General features: G+C 41.8%; 1 protein-coding gene across 2 annotated transcripts; it reads left to right on the top strand.

Moving 5' to 3' along the window:
* Positions 1–60: 60 nt before the first annotated feature.
* Positions 61–20,569, top strand: PHF10 (PHD finger protein 10). 2 transcript variants are annotated; one of them, XM_055329767.1, is made up of 12 exons: positions 61–184; positions 2,330–2,436; positions 4,343–4,473; positions 5,087–5,164; positions 6,659–6,792; positions 6,890–7,039; positions 7,741–7,850; positions 9,111–9,264; positions 14,091–14,246; positions 18,754–18,862; positions 19,148–19,336; positions 20,374–20,569. In XM_055329767.1, exons 1-12 carry the CDS (start codon positions 98–100, stop codon positions 20,457–20,459), a joined length of 1,491 nt encoding a protein of 496 aa, XP_055185742.1. In that variant the 5' UTR covers positions 61–97; the 3' UTR covers positions 20,460–20,569. The 2 variants fall into 2 exon arrangements, with proteins under 2 accessions (XP_055185742.1, XP_055185741.1); XM_055329766.1 differs by having other exon boundaries at positions 5,081–5,164.
* The last annotated feature ends 56 nt before the right edge of the window (positions 20,570–20,625 follow it).

Here is a 20,625-nt window from a genome sequence, read left to right as displayed (position 1 = left end):
GCGGCGGGCGGCCCGCGCGGCGGCGGCGGCGGCGGCGGCGGCGGCCGGGACGAGGCGGCGGCGACGGCGGCGGCGGCGGCGCGGGGCGCTCGGGCTGATGGCGGCGGCGGCCGGGCCCGGGGCGGCGCTGTCCCCGCGGCCGTGCGACAGCGACCCGGCCACCCCCGGAGCGCCGTCCCCGAAGGTGAGGAGCGGGGCCGGGCGGGGCGGGGCGGGGCTCCCGCGGGGGGAGCGGAGGCCGCGGCCGCCGAGGCCCGGGCTCTGGGGCGGCGGGGCGGCCGCGGGGGTTCGGAGCGCGCCTCGCGGCGGCGGCGTCCGGGCAGCGGCGGGGAGACCGGCCCCGGGGCGGGGCGGGGCGGGGCGGGGGTGACCCCGGGGCGGCCGGGACCCCGCGTTGCCGCCCGGCAGCCCCGGGAACTTAGTTGGAAACTGGGTCCCGGGGCGGCGGGGGCGGCTGCGCGGGGGGAGCGGCCGCGTGCGGGCAGTCGGGGCTTGGGCCCAGGGGCCCCGGAAGCGGGCGCGGGGGCGCGGGGTCGCGGGGTCGCACCTGCGGCGGGAGCCCACCTGTGGCCGCGGCGGGACGGCCCCCCCCGCGCACCTGTGCGGGCCCCCGCCCTCGTCCCAGCGACTATTTCTCAGGACTTTGCACGTTACCTTTTTTGGGGGTATTTCAACTTTTAAAGCAAAGGAAATATATAAACCTAAAAGTCCTTAAAATGCTTAGTCGTGAGTAAAACGGCAAAAACCAAAAAACAAACAAAAAGCAAAACAAAACCGTAATACCTGAATTTGCTTATTAAAGGGAGTTATTCCCGAAATCGTATTGTCGCCATTCTGATTCTTACTGTTAAATGCACATTTTTGGAGAATAACATTTATTCTCTTCTCCATCTCCTACCTGGTTGCCTTTCTTTCTTTCTTTCTTTCTTTTTTAAGATTTTATTTATTTATTCATGAGAGATACAGAGAGAGAGAGAAGCAGAGACCCAGACAGAGGGAGAAGCAGGCTCCATGCAGGGAGCCCGATGTGGGACTCGATCCCGGGTCTCCAGGATCACGCCCTGGGCCGAAGGCAGGCGCTAAACCACTGAGCCACCCGGGGATCCCCCTGGTTGCCTTTCTTAATGGGAATAGGCAGTTTTTTGATTATTATACAGGAGCTAAAAAGGACAACAGGCCATACATACACACACACACACACAATTTGAGAAAGAATCGGAGTCAGTTCCTAGTAGCGGAGCCGTTTGGGACTTTCTGGTTGTCGTCACGGGTCCATGACCCGCTAGGCCCTGCTCTGAGCGCTTCCCGCGTGTCTAACTCCTTTAATCCTTGCGTTAGCCACGTCATGAGGCCGCGTTATCGCCTCAATGTTACGAAGGGGAGGAGGCTCAGCACAGGCTCAGCTGGTGGAGGCCAGCGCCCAGGACGGTGCCGGGCCAGCCTTGTACTCTGCTGGATTGGGTTCGTTTTAACATGTAGCAAGAAGACCGTGCTATTTAACAAAATTGTATTCACCTTACAAATCTACATTTAATTGATTTTTTTTTTGTTTCAGTTATTTTCGTACACCTTATGGTCATTAAGCGTTAGCTAGTAATGTGAATAAGTCAATTTGCTAACATCTGAGATGGCTCACTTATGTTCTGAATGGAATGGCCCAACTAGAGTCTTGGTATTAATGCCTCACCACAGATAATGTCACCTAAAACTGCTTAAGCCATTCCTCTTTTGGTGGGGATGCGCGTCTCTTGCTGTATCGATTGATGAATCTTACTAGGGAATATTTTTGCTCAATTTTTGCGATGTAAGAAAAAAACTAACAGGGTTGGTAACCTGTTTTTAGTCTTTGTATTTTCTTTTTTCATGGAAATAGAAGTATATAGGACTCCTTTAGAATAGTCCTATCAACTCCCTAGCAGTTGAGTTAAACATGAAATGATCTACACGTTTTTTTCCTAACTGGGTTAGGAGGGTTTGCTTTAATATTAAGAGTGTTAACAGCAATTTTACATGTTTGTTTTTAAAGTACATGGCATTTTAACTAGTTGCTAAGAAAGGAAAAGTAGATTTACATTTACAGGTTAATTGTGATTTTTCTTATTTTGATTGTATAAAAGATCACTTTTTAGTTTTTTTTAGATTTTTTTTTCAGGGCTTGCCATGCCAAAATCTTGGCCCTTCTTAGTTATAATAGAAAGTTAACATTTGTATAATCATTTGTCATTAAAGAACCTTTAAGTGGAGCCTTGTAGCAAGCCTGGGAAGATACATAATCATTCTTATTTTTTATTGTTTCTCTTCTTATGTTTTGAATTTTTTGAATGTATAGGATGATAATGAAGATAATTCAAATGATGGGACCCAACCATCCAAAAGGAGGCGAATGGGCTCAGGAGATAGCTCTAGGAGTTGTGAGACTTCAAGTCAAGATCTTGGGTACTGTCATTTTATTGCTTAATAGTAGTTGTGGTATATTTCTCTCCTCTGCGATACCTCCCTCCTCCCCGGCACTTCAGCTGCCACCTGCACCCTTCCGGAACGCTTCACTACTGTGTGGAAAGGTCTTAGCCATGAAGCAGTGACAGTTGCCAATTCCCTCCTTCCCCACGGCTGGCAGCCCCTGTCCCCCTCTCCGTGTGACGTAGGGCACCTCACGTAGGTGGAGTCCTACAGTATTTGCCCTTCCATGTCTGGCCTCTTTCCACATGATTCCTTGAAAGCTCATCCATGTTGTAGTGTATGTCAGAATTTCTCTTCAGGGCTGAACTGTGCTCTGTGGGGGGGACATAGCAGCTCTCGTATGTCCTTCCCTCTGGGGACGGGCCTGGGTTGTTTCCCGCTTTGGGCTGTTGGGAACAGGGTTGCGGTGACGTAGGTGTGTGGATGTCTGGTCAGTCCCTGGTTTCAGTTCCTTTGGGTGTGTCCCTCGGAGAGTAGCAGCTGGATCTGACAGGACTCTCTGCGTGTCGCGCTTTGGGGACCTTTCGCGGTGGTCGCAGCGGTTTCCCTTCCTGCCAGTGGGACACGGTGTCCACTGGGTCATGTCCTTCCCCGGTGCTTGTGCCCCAGTCTTTTTGGTAAGAGCCGTCCTAAGGGGTGTGAGGTGGCATCTCACTGTCCTTTCCATTTGACTTTCCATAATGACTAGTGATGTGTTGACCATCTTGTCAGACTTATTTGTGAATCTCTGGGGGAAATGTCTCTTCAAGTGTTTTCGCCATTTTTAAGTTGGGTGTTGTTTTTGAGTTGTAGGAGTTTTTGTATGCATTCTACTTACTAACCACTTAAAGTACAGGATTTGCCATTTTTTCTTCCTATTCTGTGGGTTGCCTTTTTACTCCGATAGAGTAAAAGTATCTGATTGATAGAGTCCTTTGGTAAACAAAATTTTTAATTTTGTTGAAATTCAAATAATCTGTTTTTCTTTTGTTGCTCATGCTTTTGGTGTCATGTCTACAGTTGCCAAATCTGAGATCCTGAAGAGTTACTCCTGTGTTTTCTAAGACTTTTCTGGTTTGGTTCTTGCATTGAGGTTGTTGATCTATTTTTGAATGTGATAGGAAGTGAGGGTCCAACTTCTTATTTTTGCTTTGGGATATCTATCTAATTTCCCACCACTGTTTTTGAGAAAACTCTTTTTGGTTGTTATTTTTAATTGGACGTATTAAGTAATGTCACGTTCTTGCCTGTGCTGTCCACTGATGAGATTTAGAGGTTGAATTGTCCAGGTCCAGAAATGCGTAGTCAGCTTCTCAGGATTGGGATTGGTCGGCAGTACACTGGCTCCATCAGACTAGTTCTGTTCTCTCCTCTGGCCTTGGGTAGTCTATGAGAACAAATAACTGTGGTTTGTAGTTCAGCTCAATGAGAAACAGGTTTTTGAAGTTCTGCTTTCTTAGCTGTTTTGACTCACTGAACAGCAGATGGGAAGTGAGTTGGTACCTCAGGCGGATGAACTAGTGTGTATGCGCGTGAAGCCCAAGAGAGGGGATTCAGAAAGGATATCCCCACCCTGTTCTGGCCTTCTAGATCTCGTACACTACCGGATTCCTTTACTGCGGACAGTTGTGAGTCTTGGTTCTTTGGGTTGTGTGCACGTGTTCCTGCTACTGTTTTGCTTGGTATCGCACACCCTTGCTTCCTTTCCCTCTGCCTGTTTTTGGGTGTTCTTGGACAATTGGGAAGTTGTTTGTATGGCAGAGTCAGAAGACTGGGAATTTAAATAAAGTAGTTCTACAAAATTCTTAAAAATAAAACCCCTCAAAAATAAATCCTTAAAATAAAAATGGTTAAAATTTAATACAAGCCACATTTAAGGCATAATACATATTTTTGTGCTTAGCTTTAGCTACTATCCAGCAGAAAATTTGATAGAGTACAAATGGCCACCTGATGAAACAGGAGAATACTATATGCTTCAAGAACAAGTCAGTGAATATTTGGGTGTGACCTCCTTTAAACGGAAATATCCAGGTATTAAGTCTTAGTTTATGTAACAGATTAAGTCTAACTTTTAACTAATAGTAATTCTTTTTGATAGGTTCTCAACTTCTGAGTACTTGAGTATAGATCATTTTTAATAAACTGTATATTCTCCTGCTGGCTGATTTTCCTTTCTGCTCTCACCCAACATCTCTCTCCACTCTGTTTGCTCTTATGCCTTAAAAACGGACTTAAAAAGCAAAATGAGGAAGGTGAATTTCCTGGGGAAAGTTTTAGAAACAGTCATATGTTATGGCCGTATGCAGAGGGGTCCCATTCCTTACCGTTGCTCCCTGACCTAAGCGACGGGGGCAGCTACATGGGGCCACGTCTGCGTTGGAGAAAAGCTGTCTGTGCAACTAAGTTATTCTTGCTTTGGGTTTTTCTGTTTTCGACTTTAATTTAGCTTTTATTCCTTGACTTTGTAAGATTGCGTGGTCTCTTTTAATAATCTGTGGAATATGTAACATGCAGTACTTTTTTGAATCCACGAAGTTTAAACTTTTTAAAAATCTTAAGTTTTTGAAAGTTTTACAAATGAATAATGTTACAAATGTAAAAGACTATTTTTAATAGTCTTTTGTTCTTTTTTTTGGAGATTTAGAGCGACGAGATTTGTCCCATAAGGAGAAACTCTACCTGCGGGAGCTAAACGTCATCACGGAGACACAGTGCACTCTAGGTAATGGGGGCTTGAACAGACGTTGATGAGGTGATGTTGGAAGGGAATTTGTCCTTTTTCTTGAAGTATTTTACAAAATGAATAAGATAAATCGAATTATTTAAGGGCTAAATTGTTTACTTTTGGTTTTTGTTAAAATACAAAACAGGCAAAAAAAAAAAAAAATACAAAACAGGCACCTGTGTGGCTCTGTCGGTAAAGCATCTTCCTGCACCTCGGGTCCTGATCCCAGGGTCCTGGGGTTGAAACCTGCATGGGGCTTCTTGCTCAGCGGGGAGCCTGCTTCTCCCTCTGCCCCTCCCCCTGCTTGTGGATCCCCCCCCCTACATATATATCTATCTTGAATAAATCTTTAAAAAACACAAAAGAGGGACGTCTGGGTGACCCAGCCTTGAGCGTCTGCCTTCGGCTCAAGCCGTGACCCCAGGGTCCTGCGATCGAGTCCCATGTCGGGCTCCCTGCATGGAGCCTGCTTCTCCCTCTGCCTGTGTCTCTGCCCCTCTCTCTCTCTGTCTCTCATGAATAAATAAATAAAATCTTTAAAACAAAATACATAAGAGAATGGCCTTTTATATTATTTCACAGAAGTGTCAGCATGTGTGTGTGTGCAAAATTGGTATTAGTAGTTTTTAAAAGTGTTGGTCTTTATCGCTTAAACGGCACATTTTGCTCTATTTTTAGTTCTGTATGATTATTTACATGCTTTGCAGTTTTTCTTTCATAAACATTTTAATGCAGCTCGGTTATTTTTTAACATAAAACCATGGGTGTTCTGATGCTCTGAGTTTTGAAAATGGCTGTATGACTTGTATGTGTGCTGATGCTTTTGTTGGAATTTGGACTCTAATATTTCTGGCGTATTGAATTTGAAGACTACTGCAATATATTGAAAAGCTCTCTTTTTCTTCTAATATACTTAACTAAGGATATTAGATTAAGAATAATCCTTATGTCTCAACTGCCTATAGTTAGTATGCATCATTATTTAGCCATTGTTTTTAATAAAGGGGGGATATATGTTATAGTACATTGAATCTTAAAAAAAATTTTGGTTGAAAGATTGATTTATTTTCCTTTGCAAATTTTTTTTTCCTTTGCAAATTTTATGAGCTTTTTAAAAAGTTGTTTGACTTATATTATGAATATTGTTTTTTATTATTTTCTAATATATTTTCCTTTGACTACTAGAAAACTTTAAATGTAGAGTGGTTTGTGGGTTTTCTTTTTTTTTTAAGATTTTATTTATTTATTCATGAGAGACACAGAGAGGCAGAGACACAGGCAGAGGGAGAAGCAGGCTCCATGCAGGGAACCCGATGCGGGACTCGATCTGGGACCACGGGGTCATGCCCTGAGTCGAAGACAGGTGCTAAACCCAGGGATCTCTAAATGTAGAGTAGTTTGGAGGAAAAGCAAATTTTGATAAGTAGTTTTGTTCACTTAGCCTTAAAAGAGCTTTTTATTTTTACTATTTTTTTCTTTTGTCTGAAATAGGTTTAACAGCATTGCGTAGTGATGAAGTGATTGATTTAATGATAAAAGAATATCCGGCCAAACATGCTGAATATTCTGTTATTTTGCAAGAAAAAGAACGTCAGCGAATTACAGATCATTATAAAGAGTATTCTGTAAGTATTGAGGTGACTAGCATCTTTTATTTGGTTTGGGGAGAATGACATTTTGTAAAGTTACATGTGACTTCCAACTGTAATATTTTTATTTCAGCAAATGCAACAACAGAATACTCAGAAAGTTGAAGCCAGCAAAGTGCCTGAGTATATTAAGAAAGCTGCCAAAAAAGCAGCTGAATTTAACAGCAACTTAAACCGGGAACGTATGGAAGAAAGAAGAGCATATTTTGACTTACAGACACACGTAGGATTGCTTAACTTTATTAGTTCCCGAACCTCACTTAAATGCTTGTCATGGTAGAGTGCTCAGTATCTCCTTTATTTTATTTAGCCATTGTGGTGTGTTTTTTTTTTTTTGTTTGTTTTTTGTTTTTTGTTTTGTTTTTTTGTACCTGTGATGTGTCCTTTCCTGCTCCACAATTTAGGATATAATTTTTAATGATGTGCTAGTAGCGCTCTGTTCACTTCTGTGTGTGTGTGTATAAATGTGAGGGTGGTGTCTTTTGCTCTGTGGTTGACATTTCTCCTGAATGAGACTAATAGGTGTATATCATAGTGGCTGCTTGTCCCAAGGGTCGTTTTAAGAAATTTTTTCATATTAATTCACTTAATTCTCACAGTTGCCGTGTGAGGTTGAAACTAGTATTGTTCTCATTTCATAGATGAAATGTTGTATGTGCTGCTCAGCTCCCGCTGCTCCTGCCAGTGGTGAGCAGAAGCAGGCTACCTTTCCCTCAGAAGTGCTGGCTGTGGTGAAGGGCCAGATAAACTTCACCTGTGTGGCTAGAAACATCCCCACTGTCCCCTTAGGTTTTAGTTCCTAATGTCTCCTGTGTTTTTAGCCTTTTGTGGGAAGGAGCATGTGGAGAACAGGAAGGATTGTGTTCCTAGGACCTGAATTCCCAGCATAGAATCACTTACGTATTTCTCTTCACGTCAACCCAGGTCATCCAGGTGCCTCAGGGGAAGTACAAAGTGTTACCAACTGAGCGAACCAAGGTCAGTTCTTACCCAGTGGCCCTCATCCCCGGACAGTTCCAGGAATACTACAAAAGGTATCCATTGGTTTTATTACCATTGTTATTGGGTGTTGCTGGGGGACTGCAGAGTCTTGTGTACTTGCCTCAAAAGACTTGAGCTCTGTGTGTACCACCTGGAGACGTTGTGTGAGATCTGGGCCAGTATCCTGTTTTCTGTGGTTCATCAGTGAAGAACACCCTTCAGCCAGAACGTAAACATCTGCGGACAAAGCTGGAGCTGCCCATCTCCCTGCCCGCACCTGTTCGTGTGTCCGTGGCAGATGCAGGTGGACCAGCGCTTCGGTCCTTACATCGTGCTTCATGGCCCAGCAGCACCCGTGTCATTTGAAAGCTGATTGGGAGTGCAGACTCTCAGGCACAACCCCAGACCTGCCGACCGGGAAGCACTGGCTCAGTCTGCAGAGGATGTTGAGGAGGAAGCAGAATGGCTGCAGGGCGGGCTGGGCCACCTGGTTGTGCCGGCCATGTCACTGCCCTGGCCTGGCTGCTGCTTCCACTCTGTCACGAGATGGCTGCTTCTCTATCATTCCCAACCTGGGTGTAACTGAAAATAAGGCTAACAGGGTCCTTTTGTTTGAAAACTCTCACCTTTAAGCTTTATGTTCTTGAGGATAGAGACTGGTCTTTAGAGAACAGTGTTTAAAATAGACTATAGGATCATACTATTTGAAAGTCCAATTTAAATCATGGGTTGCAGATCTTAATTTCGCTTTGGGGTCAGCAAATTATTAAAAGTGATGATTACATTTGTTAGAGTACATGCATCACAAGTTTTTTTGAAAAATTTCTTAATGTCATGTACCACCCACTGCTGTGCATCATGTGTGTTGACTGATGTCATCATCACATCCACCTGTGAGGTGGACGCATTGTCCTGCAGTCCACGGGGGACCCACAAGCAGTGATACGGGGTGAGGGGAGGGTGGGAGTGATCCGGAGGCATGGGTTTTGTGCACAGTCTTGAATTGCCACAGTTCTGCCTTAGTCTGCTGACTTTTTTTTCTATTTTGGGTTGAAGATAAAGGAGGGAGACTTCCTCTTTTTGATAATAATCAAATGCATATGATACACTCTTAGCCTGGTGTAAAAAACGTTTAGGCTTCTCATTTATTTTCCTTACTTGATACAAAATGAAAACTTTTGTTACATTTGTAGTCATTTTCCAAAAGTATTTGGGGTTAATTGAGAAGGTTAAGGCTACCTTTAAAGCTCACAAATTAGATCATTCGTATTAATCGTAAAAAGACAAGTGACAATCATCTCTCTGATCCTCAGATACTCACCAGATGAGCTGCGGTATCTGCCATTAAACACCGCGCTTTATGAGCCCCCTCTGGATCCTGAGCTCCCAGCCCTTGACAGCGACGGGGATTCTGATGATGCTGAGGATGGTCGAGGCGATGAGAAACGGAAACATAAAGGCACTTCGGTAGGAACATTGATCTTTACTAGGAGCTGTCTCCTTCCCCTTGAGTTTTTGCTAATTTTTTCCCAGAATGTGGAATTAAAATTGTACCACCACCCTTTTTGAAAAAGGACAGTTGCATATAATTTCCTGAGCGCTTTCATTGAGAAAATTATTTATTATGTGCATTGATGCAGACAGGCTGTGGGTAGCCTTTGGTGAGTTTTGTATTTAAAGTTGTCCTTAGGGCAGCCCCGGTGGTGCAGTGGTTTAGCACCGCCTGCAGCCCAGGGCGTAGTCCTGGAGACCTGGGATCGAGTCCCACGTCAGGCCTCCTGCCGGAGCTTGCTTCTCCCTCTGCCTGTGTCTTTGCCTCTCTCTCTCTCTCTCTCTCTGTGTGTGTCTCTAAGAATAAATAAATAAACAAATCTTTAAAAAAATAAAGTTGTTTTTAAAGTTATCACAAATAGGTTAGGAAAGGTCATGGACACTAGTTTGCAATCCTATTGAACTGGCTTAGTTTCGGGAGCACATTAACATGTGTTCCTATTGCTTAATTAGTAATTTAGATTTCCTATAGGAAAAGGTGAAGGTGACTGGTATGTTGTGCTATTATTAGGTACATTTTCTTGCATGCCTTTTTCTTTCTTTTTTTTTGCAAACTTTAGTTGCATGACTGGGGAGAGTTGGTGTGCTCTGTGGAAGGGAAGGAGAGCAAAAACGTGTTGCTAGAGGATTCTTATTTCATTTAGCATAATGTATTTAGCAATTGGCCATTTTTAAATGTAATTATAGCCAACCTGAACATGAGAATGTGCTACTATTAAAAGGGCAGTTTATTTTTTTTGTCCCCCAAAATTTGTAAAACCTATTTAATGGTACATGTTACATAAAATAAGATGCTTTTCAAGTGTTAAAGTGATGGTACCACTTCGCTCCTTTTTTATTGGTAAAAGGGGGAGCTGTGGTGTGGGCATGATGTTATAGTTGACTTTTCCCTCACTCTGCCTGTAGAAGTAAAAAGTAACCCAACATTCCAGGAGAGCATTTAACAGCATATACCAAGATTTTTAACTTGCACAGAATTTGACCTAGCAAATGCACTAATAGAGTTTATCTGAAGGACAAAATTTAATTAGGAAAAAAATGGCCATTGGAGTTTTTGGTTTTCTTTTTAAAGATTTTATTTATTTATTTATGAGAGATACAGAGAGAGGCAGAGACATAGGCAGAGGGAGAAGCAGGCTCCTTGGGGGTGCCCGACGTGGGACACGGAACTCGATCCCAGGACTCCAGGATCACCACCTGAGCCAAAGGCAGACGCCCAAACACTGAGCCACCCAGGTGTCCTGCCATTGGAGTGTTAACGGTATTTTTTATAATGGAAATTAGGAATAAGTTTAATGTCCATAGGGGATCCCTGGATGGCTCATCGGTTTGGTGCCTGCCTTCGGCCCAGGGCATGGCCCTGGAGTCTCGGGATCCGGTCCCACATCGGGCTCCCTATGCACAGCCTGCTTCTCCCTCTGCCTGTGTCTCTGCCTCTCTCTCTCTCTCTCTCTCTGTCTCTCTCTCTCAATGAATAAATAAATAAATATATATATATATATATATAAAAGTTTAATGTCCACAGTAGGTGATCTATTACATGATAGAAATGAAATTCAAAGAATATCTAGGGGATCCCTGAGTGGCTCAGCAGTTTAGTGCCTGCCTTTGGCCCGGAGCGCAATCCTGGAGTCCCAGAATCGAGTCTCGTGTCAGGCTCCTGGCATGGAGCCTGCTTCTCCCTCTGCCTGTGTCTCTGCCTCTCTCTCTCTCTCTGTCTATCATGAATAAATAAATAAAATCTTAAAAAAAAAAAAAAGGCAGCCCCGGTGGTGCAGCGGTTTAGCGCCACCTTCGGCCCAGGGCATGATCCTGGATACCCTGGATCGAGTCCCACATCGGGCTCTCTGCATGGAGCCTGCTTCTCCCTCTGCCTGTGTCTCTGCCTCGATCTCTCTCTCTCTGTCTCTATGAATAAATAAATAAAATCTTAAAAAAAATCTAATGATGTGATAAAATCCACAAAGAATATCTAATGATGTGATAAAATCCACATAATGCTTTTTTTTTTTTTTAAGATTTTATTTATTTATTCATGAGAGACAGAAAGAGAGGCAGAGACACAGGCAGAGGGAGAAGCAGGCTCCATGAAGGGAGCCTGATGTGGGACTCGATCCCGGGACCCCAGGGTCACTCCCTGGGCTGAAGGCAGGTGCTCCACCGCTGAGCCACCCAGGCTGCCCCACATAATGCTTTAAACCATTAAAAAACACATGCATACACACACAGCATAATCCAGTTTTGTGTGTGTATGGTTTTTTTTCAAGAACATATTTAAAGATTATTTAATTTAGAGGAGTAGGGGACCGGCAGAGGGAGAGAATCTCCAGCCGACTCCCTGCTGAGCAGAGCCGGACACTGTGGCTCCATCCCCGACCCTGAGATCAGGACCTGAGCTGAAACCAAGAGTCAGATGCTTAACAGACTAAGATATCCAGGTGCTCCACCAGTTTTGTGGTTTTTTAAAAAAATGAGGGATATGAATTGATAGGGTATGTGTGAACGTGTGAATGTGTGAATCTGGGTTTTTTGTATGTAGACATGCATTCATGTTCCCAGTAGTTCTCAGGATATTTATAGTAGTTACAGATAACCAAATATTTTGATTTATAATTTTCATAATTTATATGAATATATAGCATTTTAATTTTAGTTAGAAAATTTAAAATTAACAAATGAAGTATTAAATGATCAGATGTTGAACTCCTAAATTTCGACATTTAAAACATGTCAGATACTGTCATAAAGGCTTGACGATATTGGCGCTTACATGGAGTACAAGTGAGTGCATGAAGAACTTCTTAAATGACATTTATTACTCAGTAAAAATACCCATAGTTACTTTTTTTTTTAGATTTTTTTTTTTAAAGATTTTATTTATTTATTCATAGAGACAGAGAGAGAGAGAGAGAGGCAGAGGGAGAAGCAGTCTTCAAGCAGGGAGCCTGACGTGGGACTTGATCCCAGGTCTCCGGGATCATGCCCTGCACTGAAGGCTGCGCTAAACCACTGAGCCACGCGGGCTGCCCTTTTTTTTTTTTTAGGGATTTTATTTATTCATGAGAAACAGAGGCAGAGACACAGGCAGAGGGAGAAGCAGGCTCCATGCAGGGAGCCCGACGTGGGACTCGATCCCGGGTCTCCAGGATCACGCCCTGGGCTGAAGGCAGTGCTAAACCGCTGAGCCACCCCCGGGCTGCCCAATACCCACAGATACTTAAGACCATTTAGGTTTTTTTTTTTTTTTATTTTTTATTTTTTATTGGTGTTCAATTTGCCAACATATAGAATAACACCCACTGCTCATTCATCCCGTCAAGTACCCCCCTCAGTGCCCGTCACCCAGTCACCCCCACCCCCCGCCCACCTCCCCTTCCACCACCCCTAGTTCGTTTCCCAGAGTTAGGAGTCTCTCATGTTCTGTTTCCCTTTCTGATATTTCCCACTCAGTTTTTTCTCCTTTCCCCTTTATTTCCTTTCACTATTTTTTATATTCCCCAAATGAATGAAACCCTATAATGTTTGTCCTTCTCCAATTGACTTATTTTACTCAGCATCATACCCTCCAGGTCCATCCACGTCGAAGCAAATGGTGGGTATTTGTCGTTTCTGATGGCTGAGGAATATCCCACTGTATACAGAGACCACAGCTTCTTTATCCATCATCTTTCGATGGACACCGAGGCTCCTTCCACAGTTTGGCTATTGTGGACATTGCTGCTAGAAACATCGGGGTGCAGGTGTCCCGACGTTTCCCTGCATCTGTATCTTTGGGGTAAATCCCCAGCAGTGCAATTGCTGGGTCGTAGGGCAGGTCTATTTTTAACTCTTTGAGGAACTTCCACACAGTTTTCCAGAGTGGCTGCACCAGTTCACATTCCCACCCACAGTGCAGGAGGGTTCCCCTTGTTCCACATCCTCTCCAACATTTGTGGTTTCCTGCCTTGATAATTTTCCTCATTCTCACTGGGGTGAGGTGGGATCTCATTGTGGTTTTGATTTGTATTTCCCTGATGGCAGGTGACGCAGAGCATTTTCTCATGTGCTTGTTGGCCATGTCTATGTCTTCCTCTGTGAGATTTCTCTTCATGTATTTTGCCCATTTCATGATTGGATCGTTTGTTTCTTTGCTGTTGAGTTTAATAAGTTCTTTATAGACCTTGGAAACTAGCCCTTTATCTGATAGGTCGTTTGCAAATATCTTCTCCCATTCTGTAGGCTGTCTTGTAGTTTTGTTGACTGTGTCCTTTGCTGTGCAAAAGCTTCTTATCTTGATGAAGTCCCAATAGTTCATTTTTGCTTTTGTTTCTCTTGCCTTCATGGATGTATCTTGCAATAAGTTGCTGTGTCCAAGTTCAAAAAGACCATTTAATTTTTAAACAACTTTTTACGAAACAAATAATGCCCCCTTGTGACACGGCAAATGGTGTCGAAGCTGTCTTGGAGTAGTAGCAGTTGAAGCAGACAGTTCTGTTCATGTTAAGTCAGAAAACAATGGCTTAAGGTACTTGCTGGTATAAATGGAATCAGCTTTGTGCTGTCATATTTCTAAGACAGGTAGGTGATTTTTAACATGACTTCTTTCAGTTTGCACTAGAAAACTTTTTTTTATATTTATAGTTATTTTTTTATTTTTACTTTGATGGAACTTCAAAACTTAAACAAAATCCTTGCTGTAGCATGCAGAGTCACTCTCAATCTGTGTCTATTCCAAGGAATCTGTGTGTGCTTTTGACCTCCAGGACAGCTCCTCCGGCAACGTGTCTGAAGGAGAAGGCCTTCCCGACGGCCAGGAGGAGCCATTCCAGGGAAGACAGAGATCCAAGGACAAAGCTGCTACTCCAAGAAAAGATGCTTCCAAACGTTCTGTACTGTCCAAGTCAGTCCCTGGGTACAAGGTAGAAGAAAAAAGCCCCTGACTCCGCTTCTTCCCTGACCAGCCTCTCTCCCCGACATAATTTAACTTTGACTTTCAGAGTTGCGGAGCTCTGCCTGCTGCACTTGACTAGCTGCTCTTCTGTGGCGTGTGCCCTCTGTCAGCTTCCTTCTTTTTTGCTTTATTTTCCTGGTGGCTTTTCTGTCACTTTTGCCTATGGTTCAGCTTCTGTTTTCTGTATATGTACAATTTATAAGAAAATCTTTTTTTGTCTTTTAAACAATAACCAGGCAAGTATGGGTTTTTAAAAATTTATTTCATAGACAGAACTTTATCCTTTGTTTCCTTGGAGTAAAGGTCATAATTATCTGACATTTAAAATATCCTAGTATTTAGTATAGCTGAGCATGCTAAGCTGTAAAGTAAGGGTGGAGAGGCTCTTGGAATAAGCTTCCTCTCCTGGAGAAAGAACTGGGTTTAATCTAAAGATTATTTGATCCATTTGCCAAATCTAGCTAATTCTGTAACCGAAAATAGTAAAACCTGTTATTTACACTGTGGTGATTTTTAGCCTAACCTCAGCAAATAGCCTCTCTAATTCTACAACCAGGATCTAAGCATATTTAGTGATGTAGTTTGGCTTACATACGTGTACTTGTTAACTTCTGGTCTGGATGCTCTCAGAGTAAGATAGTATGCTCTCAGCAGTATTGTTACTGCTCCTCCTGCAGTCTGTCCTTTCCCCTTCAGAGGGCTTGGTGAGAGGTGAGTTGCCTTATAGGGGATAGGGGGATAGGAGTGGGGGATAGGAGTGTCCTACAAGGAGTGAAATCAGCTGTACACTTTTATGTTCTGGATAGTAATAGTGAAATGGACCGTTCCTACGGCCTGGAATGTATCCGAGTATGATTCTTACTGTGGTTATGAAGGTGTTTGAAGGAATGTTTTCGAGTAAGGTGATCGAGTAGTTTTGCCGAGTGGACTTTTTAAACAGCTTATTGTGTGTCACGACTGGGATGGCGGTGGACGATCTAGAAGAACAGGTGCATGCGGGCTGCCAGCCAACTTCCCTTCCCCAGACGGACCCTTCTAGCAGTCCACTTACCTTTCTTTTCCTGTAGTAAGCAAAGCAACTTAACAAATTAGTGTTATTAGTGTATTTAATCCATATTTAATTTGAAAATGCTTTTACATAATCAATTTTAAAAAAGCATATTTTTTCAGCCTACGACAAGCAAATCTTAAGCTTCTTTCGGCAAGGGTTGGCTTTCCAAGGATGGCTTCAGTAGGCTGCAGCTATGTGATTTTTATACTTGTTTTTACATATGTAGCTTACCTAAGTTTTAAAATGAAAGATTTAATTAATGCTTATAATTGAAAGCAAATGGACTCCAAAGATTAAATCTTGGAAAGTTAGCCTGGTATGTGTGCTGCAGAGTGTGTTGCTGGTCTTCAAATGGGGGTGGCAGCTCAAAGTACTCTGTCAGCATTGAGGAGATCTTTCACAATAAGCCTGGATTCATTGTGGGTTCGGAGGAGAGAATGTTGAAGTAGATGTTTTTATAGAGGCTGAAAATGAAGAATTGTTCCACAGTATCATTGATTTAATAGAGAAGAAATCCTATAGATTAATCTCAATTGATATTACTCAAGGGAGTGTAATATGCAAAATACACATTTTATAATTTCTGTGAACATTTTTAGTACCTAAAAATGTTTCAGGTATTTCAAAGTTTGGAACAACCAGTACCTAGACTTAACACATTAATGTGAACATGCTTATTAAAAGTAACCTCTCTATGAAAAATATTAATAAGCCAAGATGTGCCTAAATATTAGGGTACTTCAAGCTGAAGGTCATATATATAGATATGTTGGAGTTAAGAAAAATGATGTATCTGATGTCTTGCTTAGTAAGATTCTCTAGTGCTTGCCCTTAATTTGTAGGACAGTATTGTTTAGGTTACATTAACCTGCAATTAAAGCATAATTGTTAGGATTCAGGCCTATGTGACAAGTTTATAATTAAAATCTATACTATATTAGTGCTACCGTGAAAGTCTCACTTATCTTTGGTTATTTTTCACACAGGAAAGTCAGTGTATTGTGAGCCTTCTATTTGAGATGCTGAGAACCATTAGGAGGAGAATTTCAATTTTCTTGTCAATAGTGAAACTTGGATGTTGTTGCAGTTACTAGAGGTAGAACTGTCTCTGTCAGATGTAGGGTTCTGTTCTGTCATCTTTGCGGGAGTTCTGTGCACTGCTCCCTTCCTCCTCCATCAGAGGAGTCTCCTTCCCAGACTAGCTTCCCAGCTGGCAGGCCTGGGTTTGAGCAGGGTGCTTCTCAGAGAGCTCAGAGTGCTTCAGTGAACAAAGAATTGCCATAGAAAATGCTACAAAGCTCTCTCTCTCTCTCTCTCTCTCCCTCTCTCCCTCCCCCCCCCCCCCTCCCTCCCTCCCTCCCTCCATTCTCCACCCCTGTCATTCCCTCTTTTCATCAAGATGAAGACTATTGGGTAAGAAAAATTTTAAGTGATTTAACAAAATATTATGTGAAGCTTAGAAGTAAACCTAGAATTTTCTTGGTGTTCCTTTTTATCATAGGTGTTGAATGTATATTTTAATGGCTGTAGAACTTGAATTGCTCTAGAATGTGAATGACTAGCCTTGTGTTTTATTCCTTTTTGACTTTTGTAAAGGATCTCCTGTGAGGAGTTCTTTTAGAATTTAATACTGTGTAGTTACTTCCCTGACTTTAGTGAAAGATGTTCGAATACTTGGTATGTCAGTATCTAACTTCAACTACAAGTATTAAATAAGTATATCTTTTACATTCGGTGCAGGTGCCATAACCAAAAGAGAGCTCTTATTTTGGTCTATTGAGAGGTAGTTTTCTGCTGTATATGATGGCAGTTACAGATGTGGACGTCACCGGGCCAGAACTTGGATCATAGAAGTATACTTCTAGCTATTTCGTATTTAGGTGTAGGAGACACAGCAAGAACCTCCTGCTTAGAATGTAGCAGCAACAACGTAGGGTAACTGCACACTGCACATGGTGTGAGCATGTGACACTATCCTTTTGTTGGGGGAGCAGGGTATACAGATACACATACAGGAGATGTAGAATAGCTCACGGTAAAGTTTTATATGTATGTTTTAACTTCCATGGTATTTATTATTTTGTAGAGACATTTGTGATTGTTTAGAGTTATTGTTTTTATTATATTTATGTATAAGGTTGACTTTTTTTTAAATAAATAAGCCAAAAATTATTTTTGAATGCCTCTGTCATCTTTTGCAAAGAAAGACAAGACATAAAGAATTTAAATAATTAAGAACAAATTGTTTAGGCCTAACAGGTTTTGAAGGTGGCAGTGAGACATTTCAAAGCTGGAATGCTGTATACAAAGTTGGAGTTTCCTTTAGGCTCCTCTTTTGGTTTAGTAGCTTAGGAGAGAGAAATAGAAGATATACTTGGCTGGGTTGGAATAAAACAAATACAACAATCCTGTTGAAGATACTCTCCCCCCTAGTTTATGTATACACACATGCCCCCGGCCCAGCTCCTACTTGGCCCATGCTTGCCCTTCTTTTTCTGCCACCGTTACTTAGGTATTCAAGTAGTACGAACACCATTTTATGATGGTCAAAACCATGATGTGTACATTCTCCCTCCCCTGATGATAATTGTAGGTGCCATGAATCTTTTCTTCTTCCTTTTCCATGTGTTGGTGTTTTTTTAAATCCCAAATACCTTCATTTGATTGAGCAAATCTTTAACCTAAAAAACAAACAGTACTCAAGAATATGAGGGTATTGTAACTTTTTTAAGTGATAGCTTTTTTTTTTTTTTTTTTTTTTTGCGTGTCTGAAAACTTACTTTTTCTTCTTTTATGTTTTGTGTCTTATACTGAATGCTTTTCCCCTAAGCATAGGCTTTTTTATTCTTAGATATGCTAAGGGAATAATCATAGCTTGGTTTCCAGAAACATTTATGCACATGACAATGTATGGATGAGACCTCTTTCAACTAAAACTGTTAAAATATTGGTTTTGTGACTTAGATTTTATAGATCTATTTTTACAACTTTGTAAAATAATCAGGTTTTAAACAAAATCGGTATATAAGCTGCTTAACATGGAGCCTTCCATTGTACAGTAAGCCAGACTTCTAGGTAATGGTCATTCGGTACCTGGATTTTTTTTTCTCTTCCAGTTAAAAGTGCAATTTGACATTGTAGCCTGCCCTTCCAGTTCATTATACAGATCTTACTGTGCACGTAGGCAGTGTAGAATGCCACATTTAATCCTAACATGAGATCATGCTGCTGACAAAATTTTAAAACCACATCTAAGGCTTTAGCCGGTAGGCCATTGTATTTGAAAGCTGGCTCTCAAGTTAGGTCTTTCAAAAAGGTCCTCATTAGCAAGATACCAGAAGTAAAGATAAGGCAGTTACAATTCCTTATGAACCCATAGTAAGTTCTTCTGGCATGAATTTATAGCCCTCTTCTACCCTTCCAGCCAAAGGTCATTCCAAATGCTCTATGTGGAATTTGTCTGAAGGGTAAGGAGTCCAACAAGAAAGGGAAGGCTGAATCACTTATACACTGCTCCCAGTGTGATAACAGTGGTAAGTACTGACATGTCTTCTTAACATTTTAACCACCCTATTTGTTGCTTCAGAAACCAGGATTTCTAGTTGTCAGCTAGACCTGAGTCAAAGAATCATCAAATATACAGGGTGACCTATGAGGCATAGAAAAGCAGCCCGTGTATTCTCTACTTTGTATTGTCATTTCTTTGGTGATTAAACATTGTAGCCATTCTCAAGAACTCCCGAAGCAAATTAGCATTTGATTATGCCATAGTAAGTTCAAAATTCTTATGTGAAATACTAATGCTGGTTTTGGTTTAGGCCATCCTTCTTGCCTGGATATGACAATGGAGCTTGTTTCTATGATTAAGACCTACCCATGGCAATGTATGGAGTGTAAGACTTGCATTATATGTGGACAGCCCCACCACGAAGAAGAAATGATGTTCTGTGATGTGTGTGACAGAGGTTATCATACTTTTTGTGTGGGCCTTGGTGCTATTCCATCAGGTAAAGACTGAAAAAAAGGAGGAACATTATCTCTGAGTGAAGGGACTCTCCCAGCCTTTTTTTCTTAAAGGCTCACATAAACACCATAAAGATCCTTCTGTTCACAAGAAGTGACCAGAGCTGTGATTACCCAGAAAATGTCCACCTGCTTTTCATCCTTAGGTAACCCAACTGAATCACAAGTGGGATGTAAGTGGTAGAGGTACAGCTTAATACATAGAGAGAACTCATGTCTTTCTACTGAAAGAACTAAAGCAAGAGCATCAGTTTGTTTCAAAGCCTTGATTTTATTTTTATGTCATCTATTCAGAAACTTAACAAAATGACTGCTATGCCTTTATAAATATTAAACCAGATTTCTATAAAATGAGACAGCATGACAATTCCAGATAACTTTGGAATGAACACAGAGTCGGATAAATCACAGTAATTGGACTAAAATATTACACATAATTGTGTAAATTTAGAACTTATTTGCATAGTTAACACTGTATAATACTTTATAAAATGTATGCCTAGAACTAAGTTTCCTGGGAATCATTAAGAAGCAGGCAACTTGAAGTTCTGTAGTAACTCAGATGGAGTACATGGTGCAGTTTATCAGTGATAAGTTTAAAGTGCTGAGTCTGGTACACCGGCCTTGGGAGGACGTTTAGACTCGCACTTGCCACTGAGCAGCAGGGAAACGGCTGAAAGTGAGCCAAACTCTGTAACAAGTTTTATATTAGAATTTGTATTATTGAACTCAAAGTATGATAGTGTTTGGGTTATAGAAAGGGTGGCAGTTTTCAAAGGTCCCCATCATTACACACAGTTGCCTCCTGCCCCCTCCACTTGCACTGAATTTCACATGGTATTGATTACACTGATTATTTTAAGGGAGTTTATTTTTCTCCTTAAATTAGAACTAAGTGCCCTTCACAACACAAATCCACAGAGAAATTACTAGCGATAGCTAAAGGAGAGCCAAATGGGTTTAAAATTCAGTCCTAAAGAATTAAATTTCATAGTATATTAACTAACAATTTTTCTCCTAGGTCGCTGGATTTGTGACTGTTGTCAGCGAGCCCCCCCAACTCCCAGGAAAGTGGGCAGAAGGGGGAAAAACAGCAAAGAGGGATAAGATAAAATAGCTTTCTGACCCCAATATTGTAATATGGATTTAAATGAAATATTTGGTGCCAATTTATTTACATTCTCAACTTTATGCCAATAAAAGATTTCTGAAATTAACTATGTGCTTAAAATCTGCTACTTTATTTATTATAAGCTACTTTTACCTTTGAAAC

The sequence above is a fragment of the Nyctereutes procyonoides genome, unplaced genomic scaffold (assembly GCF_905146905.1).
Source record: "Nyctereutes procyonoides isolate TBG_1078 unplaced genomic scaffold, NYPRO_anot_genome, whole genome shotgun sequence".
NCBI classification, from domain to species: Eukaryota; Metazoa; Chordata; class Mammalia; order Carnivora; family Canidae; genus Nyctereutes; species Nyctereutes procyonoides.
Note: the sequence above shows the minus strand (reverse complement) of the source record. Positions and strands in the feature narration are given on the sequence as shown.

What these genes read in the sequence shown, in the direction of transcription:
- PHF10 (XM_055329766.1), top strand. Translation starts at nt 98, where the DNA reads ATGGCGGCGGCGGCCGGGCCCGGGGCGGCGCTGTCCCCGCGGCCGTGC. An exon ending in GGAGACACAGTGCACTCTAG is followed by an intron (nt 5,165 to 6,658) that starts GTAATGGGGGCT and finishes TGTCTGAAATAG; the next exon opens with GTTTAACAGCATTGCGTAGT. An exon ending in CTCCCAGTGTGATAACAGTG is followed by an intron (nt 18,863 to 19,147) that starts GTAAGTACTGAC and finishes GTTTTGGTTTAG; the next exon opens with GCCATCCTTCTTGCCTGGAT.